Below are 11,147 nucleotides of genomic sequence, written 5' to 3'. Positions count from 1 at the left end.
ATCCTCTGGCACAAACGGGACATTATATTGACTGCTTCTTCGCCGCCTCCCCCTCTCCCAAATTTGGAGCGAGTTATTGAGGCCGGGGAGATATTTTCACCGTCTCGTGACCCCCACATTCCTGAGATGCCACATTCTTCCCCGCCTCCTATCGAGCATGTGCCTGATGAGATGCCACAACCTTCTCCAGCTCATACCGGGCAAGTGCATCATGAGATGCCACAGTCTTCTCAACAAGCACAACCGATACATGAACAACGAGTGCCTCCTGAAGAAGGTGATGCACAAGAAGATGAGGACGTGCCTGAATGGGAACTCCGAAAGAAGATTCCAATCCACATAAGGCCAGTTTATGTTCTGATCAAAGACGTCTCGTCGGTGTCCAAGTGGTATTCCCATGATCAGTTCAAGCCTGAAAACCAAGTTAAAAAAGTCCCATCACGGGGTTCTGAGGAGGCCGTCAGTAGCAAACTTCACCAAATTGCAAAGCAGTATCCAAATGTTGATGCCATCGAATGGTCAAAGGATTGCCCGAAAAAATATGAAAGAGGCAAGCCCTTCCTACCAAACCGGGACATCCAGCGCCTACCACTTGGAATGAGAAGGTTTCATGATTGGTACTTACGTGTTCTCCCAACGAGCATAGATATCATACAAGCATGCTTTCCCACCGGCACATTTGGAAGCCCAGCCGGGAAAATTGTCTTTGACTTCAATGACATGCACACATGCTTTCACCTGGGAGAAATGGAGATGAATCTAATTCGCACGTGGTGCCTGTAAGTCCTTGTCCTTCCGATATGATATGAATATAATCTTTGAATTTTGTTGTAACTAACCCACGCCGTGATTTGTAGAATGCAAGTGCACATTGTCAAACAAATGCCAAGTGTGAAAGCCGGGTATGTAGACCCTCAAGCTATAGCCCAAACAAATTTTAATTACCCTAAATGGTGGACACTGGATGCCAAAGAGCTAGCAGCTGCAAAGACTCTTCGGGAGAAAGAGCGCATCCGTAGTGCGAAGCTAAGGGAAGAGTCCCTTAAGGTTGCGGCATACATTGCTCTGGCTTTCAAAAATCTCCAACAACACTCTACTATATGGCTACCATACAACTTCGAGTAAGTTCAACTATAACTTAAAGCTATGTTCGATATATTTTATTCGATGTAAAAGAGCTTATCTAGTTCTATGATTAAATCCATGCAGCAACCACTGGATTTGTATAGCCGTCGATGTCGGGAAGAGCATGGCATGGGTCTTTGATTCAATAGATAAGGACCCGGCGACATACAAAGACTTCATATCGATTCTCAAGACGTATACATATCGACAATCCTCATTAGCTTATATGTCTGTATACATACTTGTAACGTTCACTTATACATACTAACAAGTTGTATTTGCTAAAATAATTCGAACAGGGCATTTAGGTTCTATGTCTCTCATCATCACGGAAGGCATGATCCAGCGAGGAAGGAAAAGCTGGCTATAAAAACACTATGTGCGGTAAGTGTAACTTACTTCTTCAGTACCCCGTTACATGGCTGTCAAAAGCACTACCTAATATTTTCATATGCAAAACACACAGTGCCCCAAGCAGAGGCCTGGGAGTGTACATTGTGGATACTATATATGTTCTATGATGAGTAACACCGGTGCCTACAGGAGACACCCCTTAAGGGTAAGTTTGAACCTCTTCACCCGTAGTATAAAAACTTCATAAATGGTATGAAATACTAAACTGAAACTTGTTTTCTTGTAGTAGAGAGAAGAGAAAGGAATGAAAAGAGACCCATACAAGGATGACCAACTCTTAGAGCTCGTCGGCGACCTTTGCAACTTCATATTGGACCAGATTGTACACGTCAGAGGCGCCTACCATGATCGAGAGTCTGACTTAGGTACAAATCCTCAGTACCAACACCTTCGTGAGACCGAAAGGCTAGCTCTAGGACGTTGATAACAATGTGTATGAAATTTGTATATTTAATGATGGATTGTATATATATATCATTACGAATTGGACTTGTAATTGTACTTTATATAATACTATTGTGCTTGTAGTCGCGTTCGGAACGTTGGTCGCGTGGCGTTCGGCAACACGAACGCGGTTCGGAACGTTGGTCGCGGGCCGTTCGGCAACGCGGATGCTGGATGGAATACGTAGAAACAAACAATTCTGGTCGAATTTGAATTGTAAATTTGAATTTTTTTTTGCGGGAAAACGTACTGTAGGGGCGGTTCTAGGTTAAACCGCCCCTACAAATAGGTATTATAGAGGCGGCTGGCACTACAGCCGCCCCTACAAATAGATTTGTAGGGGCGGTTGGTTCTTGAGCCGCCCCTACAAATAGATTTGTAGGGGCGGTTCGTAATACCAGCCGCCCCTACAAATCGATTTGTAGGGGCGGCTCAATCACCAACCGCCCCTATAAATCGATTTGTAGGGGCGGCCTGGGAACCGCCCCTACAAATGCATGATTTGTAGAGACGGTTCGGTAGGGGCGGCTGGCCAAACCGCCTCTACAAAGGATTACCAGCCGCCCCTAAAAATGCTTTTTGTAGTAGTGACCGAGTTCTCTCGGGCTTAAGGACTTTTGCCGGTTGTACTCAGCGCTATGCTTCTGTCATCTCTGGGCCTGCTAGTCGGTACTAGGAGGTGACCTATCTTTTATCAGTTTGGATGAGGAAGATGGGGTGCTTGCTAGAGTTCTTCCCTGTCAATATTTGAGTTTGTGCAAGTTTCATTACATGATGTCTTTACTAGTGGAATATAGTCACTTGATGGAAGCCATGGAGTTGGCTTTCTTTAGCAAGTTTAGATCTTGTTGTCGGAATAGGATAAGGATTAGAGTCTCGTTTCTTTGATTTATGTCTTATATTTGTATCACCGTATGCTAGAGTGTGGTCTAAGTACCATGTGTCTGTTTTACACGACCATACTCATTCACTTGTGAATTGAAGGCCGAAATGTTGTAGTCCTTATTCTAAAAAAATATTATAGGAGTTTCTATCCCAATGATCTGATTGTCAAGTTGAAATATATTATCACTCTTTCTTTTGTTGAAAAAGTCTACTCTTGAGGGGTTAAAATACTCATTATTAGGATAGGGGGCTAATCATTGGGTAAGAATAATCAACACTATTAACTCCAGTACTTTTACCAAATTATATCAACTATTGGCGACTTGCTTCAGTCTAATTTGGTGTCTAATTAGGGCCCAAGACTTGACGAATATTTGTGACAATTAATAGTTTGATTATAATTTGGTATCAATTAATAGTGTTGATTATATAAAAAAGGACAAATGTTTGTGACACCAAATAAGCACATCATCGAAATATAGTTTATGGTGTATCTAATGATACTAATTTGGTGTTATAAATCTTAACGATCTTTTTCTATAAATTCAGTCAAATATATATAAAAAAAGTTTGACTTAAGACAACTCTAAGAATTGATTTATCAAGGCAGAGGGAGTATTTAAATAGACCTAAAAAGAGGTGTCGTATTCATGTAATTACACACTGTGCTTTTATTTTCTTATAGCAACCATACTATTGCAATTATTGGAATGGAAGTTGGAAAGTGATGCTTATTGCAACCATTCCATGATTCTTGGTGCACAAAGATTCTTGTAACCATGATAAACAGACGATATATACATAGAGCAAAATGGGAAAAAGTTACAACATACTTTTGTAGCCTATACATGGTATGGGCTTTCTTGCACAGCTTGAGCTTGTTGCAGCCCCAAGGTCCAAGCAACAGGCGAGGTGACCATCCTCCTCGCGGTTGCGGCGGGAGGGAGAGGGACCGTGACCGTGACCGCGCGGTTGCGGCGGCAAAAACCACCCCGTCCGCGTTTGTTTGCTGCCAATCCTCCGATCCGATCCATCCCGCCCCGCTCGTTCGTTTTTATTTCGTGTCCGACCGGGCGACCACTGTGGCCTGTGGGCTGTGGCACTGGCAATAGCGTTGCCGTTGCGGCATTCTTCTCTTGCCTTCCTTCCCGCTTCCCTCCTACCCCTGCGGGTCCCACGTGCCGCATTCCCACCGAACCCCGCCCCGTTCGACCTTTTCCATAGTCAAACCTTCCCTCGTCATCTTCTTCTCTCCCTCCCTCTTCCGTTGAATTGAGGAGAGAGAGACGTGTTGCGCTCGGGCGGTGGTTGGGTGCTGCTTCATCATCATCGTCCGTAGGCCGTAGCTGCCTCTTCTCATCTTGCCTAGATAGAGGAGGAGGAGGAGGAGGAGGAGGAGAGCAGGGAGAGGAGGCGCGTGCCTGTGCAGCAGTGATGGAAGTGGCTGACGAGGTGGTGCGGGCGCTCGGCGCCGGCTTCGACCTCACGTCCGACTTCCGCCTGCGGTTCGCCAAGGCCAGCGAGGGCCGGCGCCTGGTGGAGCTCGGCGACGAGACGAGGGACGTGCCGCTCCCGGGCGGCGGCGGGGCCACGCTCCGCGGGGTGCCGCGCGACGTCGGCGTCGACAAGGGCGACCGCATCCGCTTCCGCTCCGACGTCCTCGAGTTCAACCAGGTGCGCGTACCACGCCCGCCGCGGTCTCCTCCTCCTTCCTCCTGCTTCCACTTCCAGCGCGCCGCGTGATCGGAGTCGGACGGACCTGGCTGGCTGCCCTGTTTTATCCCGCGGGTTGCTGTTGTGACGCCGTGATTGGTCGGGGATTTGAGGTGAGGGATCGGATGGGGTTGGGTTCATCATGCCTTTGTTGTTGGTTTTCGTAGCGTCCGCAACATCGCGACCGAATCAACACCTCATGGTTGATTGGAGACGGCGTGTCGAATTCACCCTCCTCTTTGGCTTTGCCAGATTTTGGGAACGGGCCCGCATTTCTTGTCGCTGGTTGCTTCAAAATTTACCCATTTGATTTGGGCGTCAAAAATTCTATTTGCCTTTCAACTCTTTCATCTTTTATTCTTTTATTTTTTTTAAAAAAAATAACGCGGTATGGCAATTATCTTTCTCGTTCGCAAAATATGTCAGTCAACCAATCTAAGTCCTGTGCTTAAAGTTCAATCATCATCATTATCAACAAGTTGTAGAAGCGACACCTTCTTCTTTTCTTTTGCGTGGGGGCACAAATTCGATAGTACTGTACGACTAGTTAGTAGCAGTAGCGAGTCTTCACGCGCGCCCCACGAACCGCGTAAATTTACTGGGCCGCGGCGGAGCATCAGGATCGAGCTGCCACGGCCTTCCATTCATTAACGCCGGGGAATGTCTGGCGTCCTGGAATGATCCTGCTGATCCCTTTTGCTGCGTGCTTGATGCCTACGGTCAATCGGAGTTTGGCGGCCACCTGTATCGGCTGGGGATATTGAGCATGTTCGTTTGGTCGTAAATAATCATAAATTTCTAACTAAAATAGTTTTTTTTTACACTAAACCGGTCAGCAGTAATAATCAACGATCGTATACGCACCAGCCGAACGGGCTGATTGCCTGCCTTCATCACGGCTCCTCGATCTGGCAGGCAGCAATTAAAGTTCCGTGCAAATCCTTCAGCGATTCGGTTCGGTGTGCGTTACATCATGCTGATGTGCGATTAGGACTCTTGTGACATTCAGACTAGTAGTAGCTTCCGGTGGATTTCAGCCTTTCAGGGCTGCTAGTACAACTGTGTGTCGTTGGCCTTCCATTCTAACTGAAGTGTAGCAAGGTAGCAAATGATGTGTAAGCCCGTGGCAGAGGAAAAGCTAGTCGCTATCATGGAAGATGGTATACACTGCGAGTCTATGACAAAACATTGTGGGACTTTTGGAGGTGGTTTTGGACAAAACTATTTTTCATGTATTTCCGGTGCACGACTGCAGCATGTCATTGGGCCATGTGGCCTGTTAAATGTGTAGAACCTTCTTGCTTTTCAAGGTGGAAAGTAGCTTTACTTGACGGCTTGGTTTAAGTACAATTCACATGGTAGGCTTGTATCATTCGCTTACGAGTAAATAGACCACGACTAGGTTACCATCTCTCTGCTTAACACTTTAACATTTGATATTGCCCTGTTTCTGATAAATTCAAACTCCAGGGTATGGCTGTGTTTGGTACTCCCTCTGTCTAGAAAAAAAAAGCAATTATGGGAAGTATGCCGGTTAAACTAGTTTAAGTTTGACCAAGTTTATAGAAAATAATGTTAGCATTTATATCTCCAAATAAATTTATTATGAAAATAAATTCTATAACCAATATAATGATACTTATTTTGTTTCATGAGTGTTAGTACTTCTTTAAATAATTCTAGTCAAAGTTTGAATTGTTTGACTCCTCGGGACGTGAGAATTGCATTTTTTTATGAACGGAGGGAGTACTGTTCAATGTACCCTTTTTATGCTAGCTCGGTGTTTCTTTTTCTGTTTTCCCTTCTAAAAATAGTTTAGTATTTTGGGTTGTAACATTAAAAATCTGCTCCTTTCACTTTTTGGAGGTGGGTGTTCCTTATTTATATCATGGTTAAAAGCCACTGTTTCTTTATTTCTTCACTCGAAATTTACTTTCTAGTAATATGCCAGTAGAATTGATCCAAGTTACTAGAAGGGTTAATCGGCGACTAAAGAAAGTTTGACTATGAAGTCCGATTACTACAGTTGTTGAACTCTATCTGCAAATGTTTACAGATTATTCTGACCACATTTAAAATTTCTTGATCAGATGTCAGAATTGCTTAATCAGAAATCTTCAGTCCAAGGGAAAGTTCCGTCAGGCTATTTTAACGCTCTCTTTGAATTAAGTGGAGCTTGGTTGACAGATGCCAAAGAGACCAAGCATCTAGCATTCGACGGATATTTCATTTCTTTGTACAACTTGCACCTAAAGGCTTCTCCATTAGTTCTTCGAGATGAAGTAAAAAAGGCTGTTCCATCCAAGTGGGATCCTGTTGCATTATCATGGTAAGACACTATGTTAGCCCTGTTACTCATAATTCATTTCTTCTTGTCTGATGCATTCAAACGATATGTTTTTTTCTCGAATACGAAGGAGAGCTTCGTATCTTTGTATTATATAGAGAAAGAAACGGCCCCTCACAATCACCGCCAGCATTCAAACGATATGATTTCTTTATGTTCTTATCGTGCTCTCTGAGATTTGACCTGTCATTTTATTTGCCATGGTGTATTTTTTATATCCGTTATATGTTGTTCTTTACTTCATTCCTGGGCTCCTAGTCATCCATAAAGCTTTTTATTTTTCTCTATAAATAGAAGGCATTAATTAACGAATGAAAAATGCCATCTACAAGTAACCAATTGCTACATTCTGGAGACTCACTTACAAATAGTTTCAGATTGGATTTTCTAAATTTCTAGTTTGCCACGTTTCTTTGTTATGGTTTTGTTAACACCAACCGCGAGTCTTATATATACTCGTCTGCAATATTGCAGTTCTTGACCTGGGAACTATAAACGAGGGATTCTTTTTCAGAACTTTCTAATTTTCTCAAACATTTAACTTTATTTGGTCTAAAAAAGATGAACTTACCTGGCAATAAACTTCCCAAACCACCATAAATACATCAAACTGTTGTTTTGGTATAAAACCTGCTAATCTTGTGAATATCAGGTTTATCAAGACTTATGGGACACACATAATTGTTGAAATGGGAATCGGAGGTCAGGATGTCATATGTGTTAAACAAAGTCATTCCTCAACCGTTTCAACTGCTGATCTTAAGTTGCATCTGGAGGACCTTGGTGATTTCTTATTTTCTGATGGGAAGAACCACTCCCCAATACATCGCAAGACAAAGGATGGCAAGAGCAAGGTACAAATATATTTCTGTCTTCAGATTGTGTTCTCATATATTGGACCAAAATTTAGCTAATCTGATCTATTTTTATTACAGGTGCCTGATGTTTTTGTCAGGATAGTGCAACACTCTAATAACCTGCACCTTTCTAGCTATTCTGAAGCATCAACCAAGGATGTATGTATTTTCTTATATAACTTAGTGTCAATTTTAGCTGTCTCTTGATATGGTGACAAAAATTATGTGCCACTATTCCAAACAGGGCCTGACAATTACATGTTCGAAGAGGGGAGGAGAAGCATACCTACCCAACCACTCCAAATGGCTGCAAACAGTGGCAAAGAAACCCGATGCCATTATGTTCAAATTTGTCCCCATCACCTCTCTTCTAACTGGTATTCCTGGTAGTGGTTACCTCAGCCATGCTATCAATCTATATCTTCGCTGTAAGTCTTGAGAACAAGTCTTTTTTAAAACTGTTATTGTATTACTCTTTTTAGAACAACTGCATTTTACTTGCCAATAGAATACCTTGCTTAGAATTTTATTTACTGAGTAAAATCTTATAATGTTTGTTTTCCCAGATAAACCTGATCTTCAAGACTTGCAATATTTCTTGGAGTTTCAAGTTCCTCTACAATGGGCACCTATGTTCAACGAGCTTGTCCTTGGGCCCCAAAAGAGAAAAGGCTCCTACCCTTCAATGCAGTTCAGATTACTCGGCCCCAAACTCCATGTCAGCACTTCTCAGGTACCAGAATGTTAATTTGCATTTTAGATTTAAACGCATTGTTTTATTCATTCATTCACCTTTTATTTACGTTGCCAAATGGTAAGTTTAGTCTCTGTCTCTCTGAGGATTGAAATAAGATGGTAAATTGTTGACAGTTTGGACTGGCATGAGTTTCATTTAATTGCCATTCTCCTCTGGGAGAATCACTTCTTTCAGTAAAGACACAGCTTGTACCTATTTACTTACATGTTTTTGCTCTCCTTTGTTGTTTCAAGGTATCTAGTTCTCAGAAACCGGTGGTTGGCCTACGGCTATACCTGGAGGGCAGGAAGTGCAACCGGTTGGCCATCCATGTCCAGCACCTCTCCAGTGTTCCAAGCATGATTGGAGACTCCGTGGCATCTTCAATGTCAGAATGGCGCGAGTCCGAAGACAGCGACCCAGGGTACATCGAGGCCATCCAGTGGAAGAACTACTCGTGCGTCTGCACCTCCGCCATCAAGTACAACCCAGAGTGGCACAAGAGAGCCCCCGGCGGAGTCTTCATCGTCACTGGCGCCCAGCTCGTCACCAAGGGGACCTGGTCCAAGAAGGTCCTGCATCTGCGCCTCCTTTACACCCACATCCCCAACTGCACCATCCAGAGGACCGAGTGGACGAACGCTCCGGCATCGTCTCAGAAGGGGAGCTTCCTGACAACGATCAGCACAACACTGAGCTCCCCTTTCACGCAGCGTGACACCCACCAGCAGGCGAAGCACGAGCCGGTGCAGCTGAACTCAGGTGTCTACCCAGATGGGCCGCCCGTCCCGCTCCGGTCCAGGAAGCTCCTCAAGTTCGTCGACATTTCGGAGGTGGTAAAAGGGCCACACGATGTCCCTGGCCACTGGCTGGTGATCGCGGCGAAGCTTGTGAAGGAGGGAGGGAAGATCGGGATCCATGTGAAGTTTGCACTGCTGGGCTATGAAGGGCAGTCGTCGCAGGGTGACAGTTTCATGAGCTGAGTCTTTGTACATAACAACAGCTGGCTCTTCTTTGTAGATTTCAGGATTTTGGAAGAAGCATAGGATGAGGATTTGTTATTGTTTTTTTTTTTTCTTTAGAGGTCGACAGGAAGTGTATAGAGGGCAGTGACAATAATCCAATCACCGGTCTGTTGAGGATGCTCCGTGAATTCCCGTGCAGTATAATTAGTCCTGTAGTTGTAAATTACTCCTTTTTTTACAAGGTATAAATTTTATATCAGTAGGAAAGACTTCGGTTAAGAATTAATATTTTTTACAAGGTATAAATTTTATATCAGTAGGAAAGACTTCGGTTAAGAATTACTCTATTAATTGATGCAAAATTACAACCACAACTAAGTATCTTTGAATATAAAACTAATGACATCAATTTTGTATCAAAACTATATATATTAACGAAGTACAAAGGTTTGTCCCAAATCCGTCTAATTGACGCTCGTGTGTTATTTGGCTTGCCAATGCTGGGATTTTTTTAGTTGGTTGGATTCAAATCCAACGGTTTACCTCTTCCATATCAGAAACAAATCTAACACTAGGAGTAAATCTCCTTGATCCCACCACCTACTGATGCAGTGATGCTTCTTCCTCAGCAGTCACCACTGTGACATAAGTCTTCTCTAGATCTGTTTTGCTGCGATCGGATCTAGGATTATTCAGTATGTCTATTAAAAAAGAGCGTACCCAGTACAGAGAGCTCCCGCTCTGTGCGGGGTCTGGGGAAGGGTGTTAGTGGCAGGCCTTACCCTCGCATGTGCAATGCGAGGAGACCGTGACTCGAACCAACTCCCGCTTTGTGCGGGGTCTGGGGAAGGGTGTTAGTGGCAAGCCTTACCCTCGCCTGTGCAATGCGAGGAGACTGCGACTCGAACCCGGGATCTTCTGGTCATAGGTGGTAAGACTCTACCGCTTACACCAGGCCCGCCCTTCTATTCTATATGTCTATTCTATTGCTATAAAGATTTGTGCAGCCAACATGCAAACCTAACAACAATGACAAAAGGCTACATGCCAACGAAAAAGATTTTGTTTTATCATAACCAGAAACCCTAGCTAGCTACTTATCTTTTAACTTCTTGAGGAAACTAGTAATAACCAGTAAGGAGCTGAAAATCTGAACACATAACAAGCAAATCCAATTGAAACCGGTAGTGGCATAAGAAAATCAAAACATAGATATGCAACCCTATAAATTGACTTATAAACTTCCAGAAATCAGAATCAGCAACTTCAACTATGTGGAATCATTAGGACCTAATAGGAGCATTACAAATTTTTTTTTAAAGGAACTGGAATCACAAGTACTGCAGTAATATAGCAACATTGACATGGCACAACCAAATAGAATTGAAGTGGTTCCGATTTCCAAAGAGATATGCCAGTCCACACCAGCTTATTTGTTCCAATAAAGCCTGTACAAGCAGCTAGTTTATGATAATTGCACACAGAAAACAAATTTGACATGGGTAGAAAGGACCTGTAATAGTTTGTGCCAACAGCATAGGGTCTATTTGGTATGAACTATGAAGGGCTGATAATGCCTATGCTCACCTTTGTATCTTGATGAGCATAGGCATTATCAGCCCTTCATACCAAATAGACCCTATGCTGTATTGATGACTTGA

At 43.5% G+C, this 11,147-nt stretch overlaps 1 protein-coding gene and 1 long non-coding RNA gene across 2 annotated transcripts; both read left to right on the top strand.

Annotated features, from left to right (window-relative positions):
• The first annotated feature begins 972 nt into the window (after positions 1-972).
• On the top strand, positions 973-1,667 carry LOC136473611 (uncharacterized). The gene is made up of 4 exons (XR_010762695.1): positions 973-1,121; positions 1,210-1,320; positions 1,425-1,509; positions 1,592-1,667. It is a non-coding gene; the product is annotated as an uncharacterized lncRNA (long non-coding RNA).
• Positions 1,668-3,659: 1,992 nt separating this feature from the next.
• LOC136473602 (MACPF domain-containing protein At1g14780-like) lies at positions 3,660-9,768 on the top strand. The gene is made up of 7 exons (XM_066471255.1): positions 3,660-4,542; positions 6,672-6,910; positions 7,581-7,782; positions 7,864-7,944; positions 8,030-8,213; positions 8,352-8,518; positions 8,776-9,768. Exons 1-7 carry the CDS (start codon positions 4,303-4,305, stop codon positions 9,502-9,504), a joined length of 1,842 nt encoding a protein of 613 aa, XP_066327352.1. The 5' UTR covers positions 3,660-4,302; the 3' UTR covers positions 9,505-9,768.
• The last annotated feature ends 1,379 nt before the right edge of the window (positions 9,769-11,147 follow it).

Source organism: Miscanthus floridulus, chromosome 8 (assembly GCF_019320115.1).
Source record: "Miscanthus floridulus cultivar M001 chromosome 8, ASM1932011v1, whole genome shotgun sequence".
NCBI lineage: Eukaryota > Viridiplantae > Streptophyta > Magnoliopsida > Poales > Poaceae > Miscanthus > Miscanthus floridulus.
This window is presented reverse-complemented; position numbering and strand designations above follow the sequence as displayed.